Source organism: Corvus cornix, chromosome 22 (genome assembly GCF_000738735.6).
Source record: "Corvus cornix cornix isolate S_Up_H32 chromosome 22, ASM73873v5, whole genome shotgun sequence".
Taxonomy (NCBI): Eukaryota; Metazoa; Chordata; class Aves; order Passeriformes; family Corvidae; genus Corvus; species Corvus cornix.
Genome location: NC_046351.1, coordinates 1,649,819 through 1,670,395, shown reverse-complemented (window position 1 = coordinate 1,670,395; position 20,577 = coordinate 1,649,819). Strand labels below are relative to the sequence as shown.

At 64.9% G+C, this 20,577-nt stretch overlaps 1 protein-coding gene and 1 long non-coding RNA gene across 2 annotated transcripts; both read right to left on the bottom strand.

The window, feature by feature from the left end:
- Positions 1-863: 863 nt before the first annotated feature.
- Positions 864-20,367, bottom strand: BMP1 (bone morphogenetic protein 1). The gene is given in 21 exon segments (XM_039564370.1): positions 864-1,380; positions 1,599-1,849; positions 1,930-2,143; positions 2,215-2,342; positions 2,419-2,544; positions 5,693-5,873; positions 5,980-6,140; positions 6,243-6,368; positions 6,443-6,638; positions 6,827-6,957; positions 6,960-6,971; positions 7,045-7,161; positions 7,822-7,924; positions 8,119-8,234; positions 10,037-10,161; positions 10,521-10,626; positions 10,768-10,946; positions 11,582-11,699; positions 11,785-11,931; positions 12,003-12,116; positions 20,163-20,367. Coding segments are annotated over 21 exon segments (2,925 nt in total). The 5' UTR covers positions 20,302-20,367; the 3' UTR covers positions 864-1,245.
- Positions 3,159-5,686, bottom strand: LOC120411163. Its single transcript, XR_005603559.1, has 3 exons — positions 4,698-5,686; positions 3,752-4,573; positions 3,159-3,243 (listed from the first exon to the last, which is right to left on the bottom strand). It is a non-coding gene; the product is annotated as an uncharacterized LOC120411163 (long non-coding RNA).
- Positions 20,368-20,577: the final 210 nt, after the last annotated feature.

The window sequence follows — 20,577 nt, the reverse complement described above, 5'->3', positions numbered from 1 at the left end:
AAGTTCAGGCTGGAAGGGCCTTTCTGGAGATCACCGGGTGCATCCCGCCTGCCCAGGCAGGGTCACCTGCATCAGGTGACACAGGAGCACATCCAAGTGGGTTTGGAATGTCGCCGGAGAGGAAGACTCCACCCTTCCCTGGGGCTGTCCCAGTGTTCCGACACCCTCCATGGAAAGTTCTTCCTCATGTTGAGGTGGAACTCGTGTTTTTGTTTCTGGCCATCGCTCCTCATCCTGTCATTGAAAAGCTCCCCGAATTCGGCACCCCCTTTTCATCATGGAGACCGAAAACCCCTCTGGATGAAAAACCCCGGTGCCCATCCCGGTTCTGTCCGGGCACAGCCCATGCGGAGCATCCCAGCCCTGGCACCAACAGGCAAGCGGAGCCTCCCCGCCTCACCAGCAGCGAGCACGGGATGCAGGAGGGGTCGAGGCACGCGGGAGCACGCGGTGGGCGCGGGGGCCGTGTCACAGCCCACCCGCCATCTGCCAGCGCCGGCGCGGGGACGCGCTGGAGCACGCGGTGGGCGCAGCACGTGGCACCCACCCACCCCACGGCGGGTGCTCTTCTGGCTCAGAGACACCTCAAAATAAAGGTGTGGGGACAGAACCCACCTGCAGAGTCCTGGGGGGCAGAGGGCTCCGAGCCCACCACCCATCACAGGACCCACTGTCACCGGGAGATGGTCTGGCTGCCCCTTGGTTGGAACTCCTGGCTCTGCTCCATCAGAACCCCAAGGATGGGGGTCCTCCCTGAGGACTGGGGTCCGTGCAGGCTCCTGGGTGCTTTTCCCCCCCAGTCCAGCCCCATTTTGGATGCTGTTTTGCTGGGCTGGAAGCAAAGAGGCCGGGGCTGCCCCCGCTCCAAGTACAAGGGTATTTATTTCATAGGTACAAGAGAGAGACAGCACCTTGTGTGTGTTGGGCTCTTCCCGGTTACTGGTTTGTACATTCAGAGCTTTGGCCGGGGCAGGGGAGGGCAGCGGGTCCCGCTCGGCCCCCCCAGCACCGGGGTGGGCGGCTGCCAGCGGGGACCCCCCCTGTGCCCCCGTGCCGTGGGCGCCCGAGCCCCGGGGCCCCGTGCGAGCGTGTCTTGAGTGCTGAGGTTGGCTGTGTGCTCCTCCTCCGTGCAGTCTGTGCGGGGCAGCGCTCCCCGCCGTCCTCCCTGCCCTCCTCCTCCTCTTTCTCCTCATCCTTCTCCTCCTCCTCCTCCCCTGCCCGCGGCGGGGCCGTGACCCCCGGCCCTCATTTCCTCGTGTGCAGCGTGTCCTGGAACTTGGTGCTGGTGTAGCGAAGGTGGAAACCCTTCTTGTTGATGGTGTCGTCCGAGTGGAAGCGGATCATCACCGAGTCTCCGGCCGAGTAGACCTCCTCGGGGGGCTGTCGGGGTGAGGGAGGGGGTGCTCAGATCCACGAGCATCCCCGGGGTGCGTGCGCATTGTGGGCGGGAATATTTGCAATGTGGAGGGTGGAAATCATCGCACCACCGCAAATTCCCACGGGCATTTCTCAGCAGTCAGCCTCATCCATCACTGTGCACCCTCACTCCTCACCCCCCACCCCACCCCACCCCACATCCCCCTCCATCCCCAGCTCACCCCGGAGCCGCAGAAGCGGCCGAGGCGCGGGGCCGTCCCGTCGTAGCCGTCGAAGAGCTCCATGTAGTCATATCCACAGTCGGCCTCCTCCTCGATCTCGAAGGTCTGGAAGATGAGCTCCACGCCGAAACCCTCCTCGGCCATGATCACCCATTCGCAGTCCGAGCCCCCCGGGTAGTTGTTGTCCCCAAATTGTGCGTGGGAATACAAGTCCTTGGTCTTCACCTCAGCATGCACCTGGCCCCCGCACACTGCCGGAGAAGCCGGGGTTTAGGGGCACCCATGCTCTCCCTGCACCCCATGGCCCCATTTCCCAGCCCCACAGCAGTACCTGTGGTGTGGGTGGCCTCGAATCCCTTCTTCTGGATGGAGTTGTCTGACACAAACTTGAGGAACATCTTGTTGCCCGAGGAGACGATGGGCTCGGGCTCCTTGGCCCCGCAGAAGCGGCCGAGTGCCGGGGCCTTGGCGTCCTTCCCGTCAAAGATCTCCAGGTGGTCGTAGGTACATTCCTGCTGCGCCTCCACATCCAGCTCCAAGAAGGTCTGCGGAGGTGATGGATGAGGCCAGGGCTCGGCGGAGGGGATCCCAGTGCCACCCACCCCCCGACCCCTACCAGCTTGATGCGGTGCCCCGGCGTGGTGCTGATGGCCCAGGTGCACTCCTTCTTACTGGGGTATTTATCAGGCCAGTTGGGGCTGGTGATGGTCCCTGAGACGGACGTCACCTTGTGGTCACAGCCAGCTGCCGGGACAACGAGGAGGGTCACGGATGTGTGGATATGGGGTTCCCATGGGAATGGGGAGCAGGATGGACCCACCTTCCTTGCAGTCGTGCTTGTTGTCGTGCAGCACGAAGCCACTGCGGCACTGGCACTCGTAGCTGCCGAAGGAGTTGAGGCACTCGTGCTGGCAGCCCCCGTTGTTCTTGGAGCACTCATCCTTGTCTGGGAGAGAGCAGAGGGATCGCTGAGCGGGCTGGGAAAGCCTGGAATGGCGCATTCCATCCCAAGACGGCCCCCCCCGGACCCCAGCCCCGAGCCGCTGCCCTCCAGCCAAGCAAGCGCCCCCGGCCAGCAGCAAGCAGCTCCAGCATCCCGCTTCCAGATCCGGCCCCCGCGGGGGGACGGGACGGCTCCTCCTCTCCCGTGGGCTCACCCATGGGTGCCACCATTACCTGCTGCTGGGATGGACGGGGAGAGGCAGAAAAACACACAGTGACAACCAAAGATGCACAAGAAAGACCAGGACGCGGGAGTCCCTCTTTACTCATCGATAGGAAATGTCACAGACACGGTAAAAATTGGGAGGGGGGGAAAAAAACAAGGTCAGCTGGTCAATGACAAAACCAAGGGGGGGAAGGGGTGCTTAGAACAAAAAAAAAAAAAAAAAAAAAAAAATTTAAAAAAAATTTAAAAAAATTAAAAATAAGGTCAACAACCAGTTCTGTCAAGCAAAAGGCTGCCGGGGCCGGCAGCACGGCTCGGCTCGGTCCCACCGTGCTCCCGCACGGCTCCGGGGCCGCGGCGTTCCTGAGAAAGATGGAGAGGATGGAGAGGCTCAGGAGGGGCCCCGCGGCCGCTTCTGCACGCGTAACTTCGGGCCGGGCAGGCGAGATTTCGGGGGCTGCAGCTGCTGCTTCTTCTCTGCAAAGAGAGAGGGAGAGAAGGGGGGGAGCGATGGGGGGGCGGGGGGCGGGGCGGGGGCGGGGGCGGCGGGGGCATGCGGAGCGGCAGCCGGGGAAGCAGCAGCGAGGGGACCCCCGGGAGCCCCTCTGCGGCCGGCGGCGAGCGGCTCTGCGGGGAGGAAGAGGAGGAGGAGGAGGAGGAGGATGAGGCACGAGGCTGGCTCCGGGAGGATGAGGATGGGCTTTGGGTGGGTTCCTGGCAGTGTCCGCTCTGGGAATTGCAGTGGAGGGGTTTGGGATCACCCCGAGCTGGCCGTACTTACCTCCCACCACCTGCCCGAGCTCCCTACCGCCGGCGTCGGGGCTCGCCAGCCCCCCCCTGAGCCCCTCAAAGACCCCTCCACGTCCCATCGCTCCCCACCTCGCTCCCCCTGCCCACGGGGCGATGTTTTGGGGAGTGGGCGGCGGCGGGGGGAAGCCAGCAGCAAGCGGGCACCAGCCCCCCCAGCGTCCCGCTCCGAGCTCACAGCGATGCCGGAGAGGAGCCGGGATCCCTCCTGGAAGCCAGCGGCGAGGGGGGGTCCTGCCCCAGCCCCCCCGGCCCCTGCGGCCGCCTCTCAAGCGGAGGCTGTAACCTGACGTCTCCTCGGTGTGAAGGAGGAGGAAGCGAGGCGGAAAGGCCCGTTTGGGGATGGGAAGGGGCTTCTGGGCTCAGAGCAGCTCCAGCACCGGGGTGGGGGGAGCTGGCGGGACGGAGGGAGCCTGGGCGGGCGAGACAAGAGCAGGAGAGAGTTGGCAGCGGAAAGAAGCCCACCGGGTCGGTGTCTTTAGCAATCCTTTATTCCAACCAGCTTGCTCGCCGCCACCCGGCATCGCCGTGCGCTCACCGTTCTCCCCCGCGGGCATCCGACGGCTCCGGGCTGGTCACCGCCCCGCAGCCCCCGGCAGCGCCTCTCCCCCCGCTGCGGACCCCCCAGCGCCGGGCGGGGCTCGGCGGAGAGCCGGGGGGACGTACCTGGATGCCGACACCGCGGCGGATTCCCGGGCGGAATGCGCATCCTTACGCGCGAGCCGACGGAGCCCCGGCCCGCGAGGAGGAGGAAGAGGAGGAGAAGGAGGAGGAGGAGGAAGGGGTCACGTCTTCACCGGGGAAAAACGGGCGCCCAGACGGCCAGGCTGCCCGCGGCACCGAGGGACGGGACTCGTCCGGAGCACGGGGACCCTCCGCGGCCAAAAAGGGGCCGCACGGGAGAGGTTTTGCCCAGGAAGCAACCCCGGGGGGACCAGAGGAGGGACCCCGCTGTGGCCAAGTCCTCCAGGGTGGTCCTGCCGCCGGGAAAGCCCGAGACCTGAGCAGGGAAAGGCGGAGGAGAGGGTTTGATGCTCTACGTCACCGCACATCCCAGCGGGATGAGGGAAAGGAGGGAAAAGGGGAGAGGGAAGGAGCCCGAAGTGCTTCGGGAGGAGACTCACCCGGCTGCCCCGTGGTCCCGCTCGGCCGCCGGGCTTCCCCGAGGAATCACTTTGTGGAGGGTGCCGGCTCCCGACGGCTGGGCCCCCTGGGCCGCCCTACTCGCCTTGGTTTTAATTAAACAAATAAAGCAAAGACACTCGACCCCCGGCCCGCGGGGCTCTGCCGCTCCGGGAAATCCCCGGGGGCTCCGGGGGATGCCGGTCCCGCTGCTCCCGCAGCCGGGTGGCCTCGAAAATGACCTCGATGGAGCCAAAACGCAGCGGGAGGCTCACGGTGGGGTCCGGGAGGCGCTGCCGGTCGCTCACGGCTGGGATGGTGTCCAGGGCACTGTGCCACACCCAGGGGGACCGTCCCTTGCACGAGGGTCCCGTGGCAGCCCCCAGCCCAGGGTCCAGCCCTGGCTGCATCCAGCACCTCGCTCCGTGTCCCCGTCCCTACCCACAAGACCCATCCGAAGGTGACGCCGTCTCCCGGCGGGGTGGCCCGGGAGAGGAGAGCGGACCGTGGGGCAGACAGGGGGAGGCAGGTAATGGTTTTTGGGAGGGGTGATCGCTCCGGGGAGCTGAGATGAGGCCGGATGCTGATCCCGGGATGCGGAGCGCCCTGCCCGGGAAGCGGAGGGAGCCGGTGCCGTGCAGCAGAGCGGGGAGCAGCAGCAGCAGCAGAGCGGGGTGTCACCGTCCCCCCACCCTGGTAACGCCACCCGAGGGGTGCAGCACCCGGGGCTGAGCACATCCCCATCCCCAGCTGGACCCCAGCACCCCCGTGGTCATCTGGGGACCTCCCGAGAGCACCTCTGAAGTAGGAGCCAATTATCCCCCAAAAGAGGAGGAAACCTCCCAAAATGTGCTGCCAGCCGGGCTGCCCATGGCTGGAGGGTTTTGGGACCGGGGGCTGCACCCCCGGCGTGGGCGAGGGGAGCGTTAGCAGCGGTTTGGGTTCGGCCAGGTGAGGGAGGGCAGTGGATGCCCGCGCTGGGGCCGGGCAGCTCTACCTGAGAAGAAATGGGCTTTGAAGCCCTTTTTGGAGACAGTGTTGTCGGACTTGAACTCGATCCTCATGTTGTTGTACTGGGAGGTGATGACGTCGGGCTTCTCAGCACCGCAGAACTTCCCGTGCAGCTTGGAGTCGGCCGTGAGCCCGCTGCGGACCTCCACAAAGTCGTATTTGCACACCTGGGGGGGTGACACGGGGCTGGGGACGTGGCAGTGCCACCCCAGGGGCCACCAGCAGCTTCGGGGACGGCACGCGGCACAGAGAGGGGCTGCTCCCACCACTCACATCGTTGCCCTCGGTCTCGAAGAAGTCGAACTGGAGGGAGATGCGGTACTGGGTGGGGGCTACCAGCTGCCAGATGCAGTTCTTGTTGGGGGGATACTCCTTGGGCCACCCCGGGCTGGTGATGGAGCCGTTGAGCTTGGTGAGGAAACCTCCGCAGGCGGCTGCAGGGCGGGACCACCCAGCGCCCGTCACCTCCACCGGGTTGGGGACGCTGCAAGGGGCAGGCACGGGGCAGTTTTGGGGGGTCTCAGGGGGGCACTCACCCTCGCAGCGGCGCTTGTCGGATGCCAGCTCGTAGCCAGGGTCACAGGCACACTTGTAGCTGCCCAGGGTGTTGACGCAGCGCTGCTCGCAGCCGCCGTTGTTGGGGCGGGAGCACTCGTCCATCTCTGGGCAGGGCAGGGGGGGTGAGTGGGCAGGGGGCTGCGACCACCCCCCGGCACCCCCCGGAGCACCCCCAAACCTTTGAAGAAGTTGACGGCGAACCCAGCCTTGTTGATGGAGCCGTCGGAGACGAATTTCATCCAGAGCTTGTTGGAGGTGCTCTTGATGTCGTCGGGTTTGTCGTAGCCGCAGTAGCGGCCGATGAGGCTGCTCGAGTCGCTGCTCCCATCCCGGATCTCCAGGTAGTCGTAGGCGCAGCTGTCGTGGCGCTCGATCTGGTGGGGAGTGGTAGAACGGGGGTGGTTTGGCCCCAGCACCCCCAAACCCTCCCTGCCCCCGCTGCGTGGGGAAACTGAGGCAGGGAGGCGGTGCCGAGAGATGCAGCCTCAAGCCCATCCCGAGGGAGCACTGGCATGAGGAGGCGACCCCTCCCCAGCCTCGGGGGGGGACGACGCTGACCCACCTCGAAGGACTGGAAGGTCAATCCCACGTGGTAGCCCTCAGACACGGTGATTTTCCAGACGCACACCTTGCTGGGCCGATAGTCATCGGGGTAGTTGGGGGACTGGATGTGCCCGTTGTCCTTCTTCACGTCCCCCCGCAGATGGCTGGAAGGGAGGAGCAGCAGCCTGAGCCCCCCCGGGCCCCACGCCGACCCCTGGACCCCGCTGCTCCCCCTACCTTCGTAGACGGCGAAGAAACCTTTGCCCACCCAGTTGCTGCTGCTCCGAAACTCCACCCAGAGGCGGCTGTCGGTGGAGATGATGGGCTCGGGCAGCTTGTTCCCGCAGAACCTGCCTGGGGATGAAGGCGTGCTGGGCTGCCGTGCTGGAACCCTCCTCTTCCTCACCGCCACCTCCTCTTCCTCACAGCCTCCTCTTCTTCATCACCACCTTCTCTTCCTCACCGCCACCTCCTCTTCCTCCTCACCACCTCCTCTTCCTCACAGCCTCCTTCTCTTCCTCTTCACCACCTCCTCTTCCTCACCATCCCCTTCCTCCTGGTCTCCCGATGCCCCTTTCCAGCCTAAAGCCAAAGGCTGCTTCTCCCCTCACTTGTCCCCCTGCTCCCCTCCGGCTTTTCTGGCTGTGTCACTCAAACTGGTGATTCCAGAGCCAGCTGGGATTTGGGGAACATCCAGCTCATGGGGATGGGACTGGGATCCTGGAATCTCCCTGGGGAACATCCAGCTCCTCGGGGTGGGACCGGGACACTGGGATCTCCCTGGGGAGAGATGTGCCAGCCAGCTGGATCATCCAGACTGGTTTCACTGGTGTGGGCCAAACTGGGGGCTCCATTCACCCCGATAACCCCTCTAGGGGGCAGTTCCCCCCTCCCCAGGGCTTTGGAACTTCAGGCAGGCAGGGAGAGGGGTAGAGGGAATCCCCCGGCCCCGCTGCCGGCCCCGGAGCGTTCCCAGCGGGCAGGAGGAGCGGGCAGGAGGCCCCGGGTTGTTACCTCGCAGCGTGGCCTTTCTCCAGAACCCGTCTCTCACCTCCACGTAGTCGTACCAGCACAGCCGGCTTCGGTACAGGTCCAGGGTGGTGAAATTCAGGATGATCTAAGGTTGGGAAGGAGCAGGAAGAGCGTGGGGTGAGCTCCCCCCGCACCCCATCTGCCGGGAGCTGGTGGGAACCCGCTGGAACCTGGAGCATCCCACCCCACAGCGGGGTGCTGCGACACCCCAAAACAAGGGTGGGAATATGGGGAGGAGGGCTGGGACGAGGTGGGAGCCGCCACCGCAGCAGTCAGTACCTTCTCTCCGGGGGTGACGGAGATCCTCCAGACGCAGTGCATGTGGGCAGAGTATCCGTTGGGGAATTCCGGGGAGGAGAAGTTGCCCTGGCTGTCCTGGAGTGTCTCCCCACAGGCTGCCAAGGGAGAAAAGCGCGGTTCAGACCCCGCAGAGAAACCCCCAGCAGCGAGAAGAGCACCACTGCCTTCACCCCCATCCCCAGTGCCCTTTTCCCACCCCAAATTCCCAGCCCTGAGCACCAAAAGAAACCCAAAAAAACCGCATCATCGCCATCCCCAACCCTCCCTGGAACGGCTCCCGGCTCCGTGGCACCTCTCCAACGCCCGTGCCCCTCACCCGGCCGGGCGGCAGGAGCGCTGCCGGCCCCCCCGTGCCGTGCCACGCCGCGGGGCCCGGCTCGCCGCCCGCGCTCCGGGCAGGTTTCCGCAGCCGCGGCTGGAGCTGGCCCAGCGCTGCCATCTGGAAGCCACATGACGCCGTGGCCGCGGCACACGGAGCTCCGCCGCGGCTGTCGGGGGGCCAAGGCGGCCGCCCCCCCTCCCCACCCTCCCTCTCATGGGGGAGGGGGGCACGAGATGAAAGGTGAAACGGTGCGAAAAGGGCCGCTTGAAAGCTGGGCTCGCTGCCTTTTTTCCCCTCTTTGCTTCACAGTGGAAACAAAAGAAAGGGAAAGTTGTGACCCAGAGAGGCTTTTTTTTTTGGGGGGGGGGGGGGGGGGCGGGTTTCTCCTTTTTTTTTTAATTTTTTAAAATTTTCCTTGCTCCAAACTAATCACTTTTCCTGCTCCCCTGAAGGTGGCACGGCCGTGGGGCCCCTCACAAAGGCGTCCCTCTTCCAGGCTGCTAATTAGTCGCTGGAATTAAGCGGGAGCGTGCGGGAGCCAAACTCTTTGCAGATGTTGCCAGCACAGCCCCGGAGCACGTGGCTGCTGTCGGGGGACTCGTGCCAGCCACCCCCGCTTGTGCTCGGGACAATGCCACCGTCACGGTCACAGTCCCAGAGCCCTTCAAGGTGACAACAGTGAGCTGCTCGCGCTCTGCTCCAGCCCCAGGGGGAATTGTGGGGTCTGACGGGACCAGGATGTCCCGTCCCACCTCATCCAAACCCCTCTGGGTGCAGGGGTGGATGGAGGATGCTCTTGGGGGACGCTCTCTGAGGAGGCTTCGCTCTCCAAAGGTGCTTGTGGGGTCAGGGGATGCTCTCAGGGGACGCTCTGCTCTCGGAGGGTGCTCTTTGGGGGATTTTTCCAGAGGGATGCTCTTTTGGGGGGGGTGATCTTGGAAGATTCTCTGGGGGGGACGCTGTTCTCTTGAAGGATTCTTTTGTAGGAATGCTCTGGGGGGATGCTCTTTGGAGGGTTTTTTGGGGGATGCTCTTTGGAGGATGGTCTGGGGGGAGATGCTCTTTGCAGGATTTTTTTCGGAGATGTTTTTTCGGAGATGCCCTTTAGAGGATGCTCTTTGGAGGATGCTCTTGGAGGATTTTTATGGGGGGAGTTCTTGGGGGATGCTCTTTGGGGGATTTCTGTGGGGGATGCTCTTGGGGGATGCTTTTGGAGGATGCTCTTCCGAGGGCTGCTCCTGGAAGATGCTCTAGAGACGATTTTTTGGGACAACGCTCTGGGGGGATGCTCTTTTCTCGGAGGAATGGGAAGAGAGGGCAGCTGAGGACACCTTCACACCAGCAGATTCTGCTCACAACCCCCCCAGAAGTGCCATGGACAGAGAAAGGCACCTCGTGTGCCCTTTAGGGAATCCCACAGTGGGAAGGACCCCAAAACCACTGGAAACAGGGAATCCATCCAGGATGACGCTGCTTTTGCCAAGATTTGGGGTGAAACCGAGTGTTTTCCAGGAACCACACGCCCAGGGGCGCTCCCCCCCGGCCTCTCCGTCCCCTCAGGGCAGTGACGCTCACCTGGGCAGCGGTAGAGCTTGCGGGCCTGGGCGATGTCCCCTTTGCTGAGCCGTGTCCTCTGGCCGATGGCCGGCCGGACGCCGTTCACGTCGTATTTGGGCAGGATTGTGTCGAGGAAGATTCCCCTGGGGCAGGGAAGGGATGAGCCGGGTGGGAATCACCGGCCCTGCGGCCTCTCCCTGCCGCTGTCACCGGGGAAGGATGCTAAAAGCAGCCTGGCTAATTAAAACCAGCCCGGCTAATTAAAGCCTGTGGGCCGGTGAGTCAGCGGGGACGTGTCCCCAGTGGAGGTGACTGCGGGGACAGCAATTCCCTGCTCTGGGAAGGGACGCTGAGGGGTTTCGTCCCACCCTACACACCAACGGGAGCCTTTTCCGAGGGGATTAACCCTGTGCGCAGCTGGTAACCATCCCCCAAGGGCTGGGGGCACCGTGCCATCGTCCCCAGGATGCGAGGGGACCCACGGAGACACTCCGGGCCGTACCTGGAGAAGGTGTTCCTGGCATAGTGCATGATGCTGTCGAAGTCGTAGGTCTCCCCCAGCGACTCCACCTCCTCCGGCTCCATCTTCAGGAAGTTGTATTCCTGCCCTGTGGAGGACAGGATGGGGACACTGCCAGGGGGGACCCCAATTTTGGCAGCACACCATGGCAGGGATGAAGAGGAGGAGGAGGATGAGGAGAAGAAGGAGGAGGAGGAGGAGGAGGAGGAGGAGGGAGGCTCATCCCCACCTGGCTGGATGTTCTCCCGGATGATGGAGACGTGGTCATCCCGGTCGGGGCGCGTGTGCTCGTGCCAGAACCCGATGACGTGGCCCAGCTCGTGCACCACGATGCCGAATTTGTCGCAGTTCTTGCCGATGGAGATGGCCTGGGGTCCCCCTCCTCGGCGGCCCACGTAGGAACAGCACCTGGAGGGGGGAACCCGGTGATTCCCGGCTCTCTGGGGGGTGGTGTGGACATCCCGGTGTTCCTCGGCCAGGAGTAACAGAGCAGGGGTCCCACAAAATGTGAGGCATGTGGGGATCATCCCTGATACAGGAACTTCGGGCATCCTGCCCAGGTGGGGAACGTGAGCCTGGAAACTGGGAGAGCTCAGCGCCTGGCATGTGATGGCACAGCACGGCACGGCACGGCTGCACCAGCTCCGAATCCCATGGTCCTGCTCCCATGGGTGCCCATCCTGCTCCCTGGATGGATCCTTGCCCCTGCCCGGCAGCTGAGCTGCTCCAGCCCTGTGCTCTGGACCCGGGCTCAGGGTTTGCGCCCACGCAGGGGCTCCCAATCCAGGGGAAATCCTTCTCCTAACCACCATCTGCTTGGCCAGGGCCGTGCCCTGACGCGTGAAGACGCTGAGCTCGTCCAAACCCCTGTTTCCTTTGGCCTCAGCCCCGCTGCAAGCCCGGGCTGGTTCCGCGCCACCAACCTCAGCCCCCGGCAGCGAGCGCCGAGCTCCGGCACCTCCTGGACCCCAAGCAGATGGGTCCCCGCTGTCAAACCAAACCCCAAACCCCCGGGGCAGGTCCTGGAGCACCTCCGGACGTACCCGCAGGGGCGGTAGGTGAACACGATGTAGCTGTCCTCGTCATTGCGCTCCAGGAAGGTGACGCACGTGTGCTTCTCCCAGTGCCGCATCGCCTGCCGGAAGATGGCTCGCTGGCTGCCTGCGGAGGGGCGGCGGCGGGGTCAGCCCGGTGGGGAAACTGAGGCACGGCGGGGCCGGACACCCCCCGGCTCGCCGGCACTCACCGCTGAAGTTGCCGCTGATGACGTAGGGGATGACCCCGTCCGGCCACACTCGCTCCGGCCGGGACGTGGCGGCGCGGCGGCTCCGTGCCCGCTGCCGGCCACGGCTGCGCCGAGGGTGGCCCAGCCGGGGGCTGGTGGCGTTGCTGCCTGTGGGGACAGGGGGGTCAGTGCGGGCAGCCCCTGGGGATGGACAGGGGGCAGTGGGGGCGTGGCGGTACCTGAGGAGTTGGAGGGCAGGCGGGTGACCGTGTGACGTGCCAGGTCCACCACCCGGTCCACCTGGAAGAGCTGCAGGTCCTCCTCGTCCAGGGCGATGTCACCCAGGAAGGCGGCTGGGAGGGGAAGAGGAGGTGTGAACCCTCCTTTGTGGATCCCAAATCCCACTGGGCGCCTCTCCCCAGCCCATCCACACCTGGCAAGCCCTGAAGACGAAGGCAAACCCTTCTTCCTCCTCCTCCTCCTCCTCCTCCTCCTCCTCCTCCTCCTCCTCCTCCTCCTCCTCCTCCTCCTCTCTCTCTCTCTCTCCTTCAACTGAGCGTGGCGCTGGCCGGGTTCCCCCCACTCCCCAGCAGCTGGAGCCAGCCCTGTGCTCACATCTGGATCGCATAAAGCCCATCCATCACTTTTTAGGGTTTCTATTATTATTATTATTTGTGTTGCAAAACTGCCTTTTTTTCCCCCACTTTTGCTGGCTTTAGGACCCCCTTCCTGCCCGGCTCCTGCCCCCCAGCCCCGTGCGAGCTCCGACAGCCCCAGGATGCTCTAACCAGCGACCTCTGAGTCATCTGCCCGCGCGGAGCGGAGCCATATGGGCCGGGAGGCTCCCGCTGCTCCCAGCACCCGCAGGAACAGAGCCGGCCGTCTGCCGGGGCCGGGACCCCCCCCTCCAGAACTGGGGGGGCAGAGGTGCTTTGGCATCACAGGGCTGGAGGACATAACCCTGCACATAACCCTTCCTGCCCCTCCTCCTCCTCCTGTCTGTCCTCCATTCCACGGCCCCCGGGTGAGTCAAGGCCGCGGGATGCGCGTGGCTCCTGGCGCTTGGCCGGCCCCGAGCCCCGGGGACCCGGTCCTGTGGAAACGCCAGGGCTGGCTGAAGTCAGGCCGAGGCTCCGGAGTGGAGTGGGAGTGGGGTTCCTCACCGGTTTTGGGGGTACCTGGGGAGAGCAGAGTGTGCCCGGCCCACCCATGGCCTCCCCATCCCTTGGGAAGAATACTGGTGGGGAATGGGGTGGCCGGAGCAGCTCAGGGGATGAGGGCGAGCGGAGCCAAGGTCGCGCCCCAAGCACTTAGCAAGTGGATCCCAAAAGAGCCACTAATTATGAAGGCAAGGCGGGACAATTAGGATAACCCTGAGAGGTCCAGAAAGCCGGCACGGGGTGAGAGAAACAGCCATGGGATCAGAGGAGCAGACTGGATCCCATCCCTTTCCATGGCACCGAGCCCAAACCTCACTCCAGCAGTGGCGTGGAGCGCTTTGGGGAGAAAGAGCCACATTTTGGGGCCACCCCCAGCACTGACCCATGGGTGAATCCCATCGGGGGAAGCTCCGGGGTGGAGAGCAGCGCCGAGGGAAGAGCAAACAAGCCGGGGCCGGCACCTCCCCTGGCAGCGACCCGCGGCTGGCACGGCCAGGCTGCAATTTGAGGGCAGAGCAGAGGCAGGAGCCGGCCCCGGCCTCCCCACACCCTCCCCGGGGCTGGGAGAGACGTGTCCGAACGGGCAGCGCGGGGGAGGACCAGGGCCGGGGAGAAGGACGAGCGTCCCGTGCCAAGAGCTGCATGGAAAGACAAGGGAAAGTAAGCTCGCTTACAGCCGAGCAAGCGCCGGCGGAGCCAAGTGATATAGAAACCATATGTGAGGGATTTGGGAGACGTGAGAGAGCCGGGCAGGCCAGCCTGGGGACGAGGGGCTGCTTTTCCTGGAGGTTTGAGGCAGCTGGGCTCGCCCAGAACCCCCCAGCCCACGGGGGATGGTGGATGGCTGCTCCTGGAAGGGCCAGCGGTGCCGTGGGGATGGCGAGGGGGTGCCCCGGCAGCGATCCCTGTACAGACACGTCGGGGCCAAGCCCAGAGTGTTGGATTGAGAAACTTCCAGGTTGGTTTGGGCTCCGGTCACGTCCTCCTCCCACTCGCTCCCTGTGCACCCGTGGCATGAGGTGACATGTGGGGTTGTTTGGGGGGGGGGTGGTCTGTGCTCACCAAAAGCCCCCCTGCCACTGTCAAGCTCTCCGAGGGGCTTCACTGGGGACACTGTCACACTGCTGCCACTTGTCCCCTCCCTGTTCATGTGAGAGAGGTGGAGGGGACTCCCTGCAAGTGAGGGGGACCCTCTGCAAACGGGGGTCTCCTGGCAGGAGAGGTCCCAGCCCTCTGCTCGGCTCAGCATGGGTTGGAACAGGGGGAAACACTCCCCGAGGGGTCACACCCCCAGCACCCACTCCCTGCAGCACACACCCTCACCCCGCCGGGGCACAGTGCCCGACAGACCCCAAACCACTGGACACAGGTCCCCAGCCGTCCCCAGAGGAGTCCTGGTGCCCCTGAGCCGTTCCCAGCCTGGGAGATCACGGGCTGTGCCACAGGGGCTGCTCTCTGGTCCGTTGCAGAGGCACTGGGGGCAAGGTCCAAGCCACGGTGGTGCCAGCGGGGAGGATGCGATGCCAGCAGGCCGCCAGCTCCAAGCCCAGGCGTGGGGCACAGAGCAGTCAGGAGTGGAGAAGGGGAGTGCGGGATCATCCCAGCTCCATCCCTGCACATCCCTCCCACCCTCCAGGGCACAACCAGCCCTTTGGGAGCTGCCAGGAGGCTCCCACGGAGCTCTTCCCCCTCCGCAGCCGGGAGATAGCTCAGCCCTCCGCTGTTGTTTGACTTTTTGTGCTGTGTTTTCTTTCGGGTTCTTGGAACGGTGACGTAACCCCGGGGCTGAAGCTTTAGACAAACAAGGTTTTTCATTCGGACCCGGGCCAAACCCCTCAGCACCCCATCCCGATCGTACAGGCACCTCCTGCCCTCTCACAGCTCCCTGGATCCCCCTGTAGGGTCCCTCTCCTCCCTGCCCGGGATGCAGGAGCTCAGCATCCCTCACCCCCCGGGCAAGGCGAGCAGTGCAGGGGGTACCCGCGGGCCTGACCTCTCCGGCATCGCTGGGATTTTGGGATGAGCCTGGCCTCCGGCTCCACCAAGGTTGGGAACGGTGTTGAAGGAAAAATAAGATAAAACAAGAGGTGGGAAGAGGCCGGGGCGCGAACGCGATGTTCTTGTGAGCCGGGAAAAGCAAACAGAGCCGTGGGGAAGCCTTGGCAGGGCGGGCGGCAGATAAACAGGACGGGATCAGATTCCAGGTCAGTCTGGGGCAGAGGAGGCTCCGTGCGTGGTGCAGGGCAGGAGGGACCCTCACCCCAGTGAAGATCCCACCAAAGGCCACCAGGTGGGAAAGATCCTCACCCTTGTGTGGGTCCCACCAGCCCTTGAAGGACACTGGGCAGGAGGGACTCTCATCCCTGCGTGAGTCCCAGGAACCCTCAAAGGGCACTGGACAGGATGGGAAGCATCCACCCAGCCCAGCATTCCCTCAGTGGGTCCACCCCAGTCATTCCAAGTCCTCGTGCGAGTCCCAAGCATCATTCCCGATGCAGGCAGGATTTGGAGTGCGGAAGGAAGCAGGGATGGAACTGCTGTGCCCCAGCCGGGAACGGGATGGAAGAGAGACCTTTAATAGGTGTACCCCGGCCTCAGCCGAGCCGCCGGGTTGTAAAGCCGCGGAGCCACCGGCGCAGCGTCCCACTGGCTCTCAGAGCCCTTAAATATGTGAGGAATGCTCGTCGCACCGCCCCTCGCCCCCGCACGCCGGCCCAGCTGCGCGGCAAAACACGCCGGGGCCGCGGCCGGACGAGAGGGGACCCCTCTGCACTGGGGGGTCCCCCTGGCCCCCCCCGGGGGTCCGTCCTGCCCACAGAGCCCCGGGACGGGGGCAGGGTGTGAAGGCGGAAGGATGTGGAGCATCCCGGGGTTGGGGAGGCGGGGGAGCAGCCGGGTCCTCCTGAGACCTCCGGGACAGCGGGGACAGGACGGAGGTGGAGCAGCCCCTCTCGTCCCCCCCCGCACGGGCGCAGCCCCTCTCCCGGTGCCCCTCGCCGGCGGCAGGAGAGAGGGAGCAGCCAGCCTGTAAATGCCGGGGAGAGGAATATTTGCTTTCCCAGAGCACCTTCCGAGCAGCACAGCAGGCACAAAGCAGGAATTCAAGCCTCGGAGGCCAGGCTGGGAGCCAGGCCAGATCACGGCCCCTGTGCAGGGAAACTGAGGCACGGGGGGATAGAGCCAGTCAGCACCACGGGGCACCCCCAAAGAGCCAGCCCTGCGCTCGGGTATCGGTCACTGCCACCCCCCGCCTCCTGCTGCCTGGCTGGAGCATCCTTGTCCCAGCTGGTGTTTTTGGGAGGCCCAGGGCTGTGCCAGCACCCTGCACCGGGCATCCAGCAGCTGGGGAAGGCAGAGAGGCTCAAGCACAACATCCAAGGCAGACGGATGATCCCTATCCCGAATTCCCTTTGGTGCAAGGCACATCCTCTCTCTGCCAACACTTCCCTGGGCACCCACAGCCAAATTCCCTCCCCAGCCCTGGGCATCGACATTCAGGCTCCAAGCTCTTCACCTGCTCCAGGTGATGAAATAAGCACCGTGGAGCCTCTAATAAACATCCCGGGCAGCAAACAAATTCCAGGGGCAGGAAATGTCCATCCGGGGGCAGGTTGGGAGTGGGAGGGATGGTTGGATCACTCCAGGGGAGCGCTTTCCTTCTGCTCCTCTTCCGTGACAGCAAACGGAGGAAAAAGCCTCCTGCAGGGCTCGGCGTGGAGGATGCCAAAGCTGAGGCATGCCGGAGCCCCGGGATGGAAGGAGCCGTGTGCAGGGAGCGAGGTCTCCCCGCATCCCCTCTCCAAAGCCAGGTCACCGAGGAAAACATATCCTGGGCCAACAGCACCAGTCCCTGTGAAAAGGAGAGCTGCTGGAAAGGAAAATATTTGGGAATTGCTCTGCCAAGGGGATGTCGGGGGGGGTTGTTGTCACTTTGGAGCCTGGTGGCAGCGGGAAGGGGGAATGGAGATGGAGACGCACCCTGACACCCAACTCTGCACGCGTGGGGCATCCCGGGCTCTCCTGTCCCTGTCTCCGGCTCTGCCAGAGGGCACCGGCTCCCAGGGGCTCCCGGCCCTCTGGGCATCCTCCCCAGGGCTCTGGCTGCAAACGTCCCCCCTGTTGTGCTTCCGCTGCTCACTCCTGTCCCCACAGTCCTGCCACCCCCACAGATTAACCCCTTCCCAAGGCTGCTCCCGGCTCCCTGACAAACCCTCCTGCGGCTCGGGATCTTCCCACTGCCTTTCCCACGTGCGTGGAGCGGGGTTTGCCACGCACAACTCCCCTGGACAGACGGCACAGCCGTGACCTCCCGCCCTCCCGCAGCCCTTGGCCAGGTGATAAGCGGGACCTCCTCTTCCCACGGCTCGGCGGGATGCAGTGGGAAGCTGCTTTCTCTCCAGAGACCTCCAAGAATCCTCAGCAAAGCCACAGGCAACCAGGAGGACGCGTTGTTGCCCGGAAAACACCCTTCCCGGGGAAAAAACTGGGGAAACCCCACCGCGAGCCATCCTCCCTCCTCTCCCCGCATCCCCTCCCGGCTGCTTTGTTCTCCCCGGGTCTCCCCGGGGCCGCCCCGTCCTTCCCGGCCATGTGTTTCCCAGCCCCGGCTCGGCGGCGGATAAAGCCTCAGGAAGCACCGTCTCCCCCCTGGGCACGACCCGCCGGCGTGAATCAGCAGCCGAGGCGTTTCCCAGGAGCCAAGGAAGGGAGGGCAGCGAGGAGCGAACCCCCCGGCCCCGCCGTGGCACCCCGGGCCCCCGCCGGAGGATGCCGCCGCGCCGAACGGGTGATTACACAAAGATAAAGCGGATCCCAGGATCGGCATGAGATTTCCAAGGTTTGCCGAGCCCTGAACCGCAGGCCTCCCGCCGGCCCCGGCTCCGCGGGTGGATTTTTACCCTGCATGAATAAGTGACATATAACGGCTGGAAAATATTTTTGGGCAGCTTGACAAGTGTGACTGCAACCAGTAGCCTGGGCTGGCTACGCCTGGAAAGTGTAATCTAGGTGAAATCCTGGCGGCTGGGGAACTCCAGGCATGGCTGGGAAGCTCCCGCGCCTGGGAAAGGGGGCTCAGACCCACAACCCCATCCGTGTGTCCCGTGGTTCTGCCGTGCAGGTGATGCTGAGCCCCCCATGGGGATTTGGGAGAGAAGATCCCCCCAAACACCCATTTTGGGGGCCTGTGTGAGCCCCCAAAGGGCTCTGCACACCCATGTCCCTCTCCCCATGGAGCAGGGTGATGGAATGCTGGAGAGGGGGGTTTCCAGCCCCTCAGTTTGGCCAAGCACCCCGAAATGTGGATGTGGGGCTAATCCGGGGTACAAAGTGGGTACCAAGTGGGCTCCATTTCCCCCCCGGCGTGCTGGGGGCACCCAAAGGGTCCCGGCTCCAGTCACCAAACTGCTCAGCAAGCCCCTGGCTCCCCTGGGACGAGCCGGAGCAAACCCTGGTGCCGCTCTCCCAGCGCAGCTGGGGGTGCTGGGAGCGATTCCAGCCGCCTTTCCCAACCGGAGATCCGACCCGGATCTGACCCGACGGCTGCTCCCGGGCACCGAGACCTGGCTGCGCTGACCGGGTGAAGGGAAACCGGGGCCGATTCCTTCCTCCCTGGCCACCCGCGGGCTGCTCCAAGGGCTGGATCTCCCAGCGCTCTCCCGTTTTGGCATCCTTGGAAGCGACGCGGCGGCACGGGAGGCTTTTCCCCTTCCGCTGGCACCGGTGCAGACGGGTGGCATCACCGGGGCGGCCGGCGAGCCGCTGGCAGCCGGTGGCCTCAGGATACCTCTGGCACGAGGAACACAAATCCCTCTCCCGGAGCTTTCTCTCCCCGGAGCCGCGGCGGTGGCAAAACCTCGGTGCTTGGCTGTGTCTGGCACTGCCCGGAGCTCGGCGGGGGGGGTCTCAGCACCCCAAAACTGAACCGAACCCTCGCATGGGGATGCCGGGGGGGGGTGGGGGTCGGTCAGGGGGATGCCAGGGGGTTCCAGCTCCCGGAAAACTGGATTTCATCATCCCCGTCCTGTGGAGCCAAACGAGGGTGAATCCCCGGCTCGAGCGATGCGTGGCAGGGCCTGATTCCCACCCCCCACCCCCGCTTCCCGACTCCCAGGGAAGAGCTCCCGTAATTAAATTAGTCCCATCAGGATCTCATAAAAGCAGGACGGGAATGGGGAGGGGGGAACAGCCGGGCCCGGGAGGTGAGGGGGGGTCTTGGGGTGCACAGGAGCTGGGCTCGGAGGGGACAGTGGTTAAGGCAGCGCTAATTAATGCGGATGAAGCCTCGTCTCTGGCGCTCAGCTGGAGGAAGCGGGAGAGGAGGGAAGGCTCCAGCCGGCTCTGCCCGGACGGTTTTGCAAGCTTTGCTGTTTCAGCCCGGGAGGGCAGGAAGGGAAGGATTTTTGGCCAGAAAAAGCCCTCGTGTAGACAGAGTTATATCAACAGCCGCCTTGCAGCGCAGACAATGCCAGTACAGAGAAACGTGATCCCCCGCCAGACCCCGGCCCTCGCGCCGGGCTCAGCCCTGCACGGCCCTCCCGTGCCTCAGTTTCCCCCCTCCCCAAATCCTTCCATCCGCTTTAGCTCGCACTGGGAGACAGGGATTTCCCCCCTCACGCACACCCCCCCCCCCCCCCCGCAGCACCCAGTTTGTTCCCAGCCCTTCCAAAACCTGGCGAGCAGCTCCGAGCCCCCTGTCCCGGCACAGAGGGACCCCCCGCGGCAGCACCTCCCGGGCTGAGCCCGGCCCGGGTGTCCCGTGGGGACGAGCTTTGGCTGCGGGCTGGGGGAGAGCGAGAAAGCCAAGGGGTGCAGAGTGTGGGTTCGGGGATGGGGGGTGGGATGGGGGTGCAGGATGGGTCCGGCTCTGCGGTGGGGTGGGATGGGGGGCCGGGGGCTCCCCGCCGCCTTTGACAGCTGCCAGTGCAGCCAAGACCGGGGAGAGAAAGCGGGGCTCGGGGCCAGCCCCCCCTGCTCCTCAGCCTAACTACAACCAGATGCATCCCGGAGCGGGACCGGCCGCCGCTCCTCCCGTCCCCCCCAATCCCGGGCGGCCGGGACTCCCCGGCCCCGCGGCGGCGGAGCCAAGTTCCGCCGTGCAGAGCCCCGAAATGTGTGCGGGGCACACTCCCACTCACCCACGCTCGCCCACGCTCACTCCCGCACCCGCGGTCCCGCCGGGCCCCCGCGCTCCCCTTTGTCCGCCCGCCCGCCCCCCGCCGCGCATCCCCCCGCTCCTACCGGCTTTGCAGGGGTCCTTGTAGTCCAGGGGCTCCTCGTCCTCCTCCTCTTCCTCCAGCACGTAGGAATAGTCCGGGAAGCGCAGGGCCCGGACCAGGAGCAGGCAGAGGAGCAGCCCGCAGCTCCGCAGCCCGGCCATGGCTCCGGCCGGGGTTTTTTTTCCTCTCTTCCCTCTTTCCTTCCCTTCTTCGCTCTTTTTTTTTTTTTTTTTTTCCCTCGCTCTCTCTCCCTCTTTTTTCTTTTTTTTTTTTTTTTTTAGGGAAATGAGATCTGGCGGGGGCGGGTTCAAGCGCGGAGCTCGGCCCCTGCAGCCCCGGGCGCAGGGCTGGGAGCGGGGCCAGTGCCGGGGGGGGCGGCGAGGCCGGGCGGTTGCGGGGACCCGGCCCGCAGCCCCCGCTCCTGCCCCTCCGCAGCC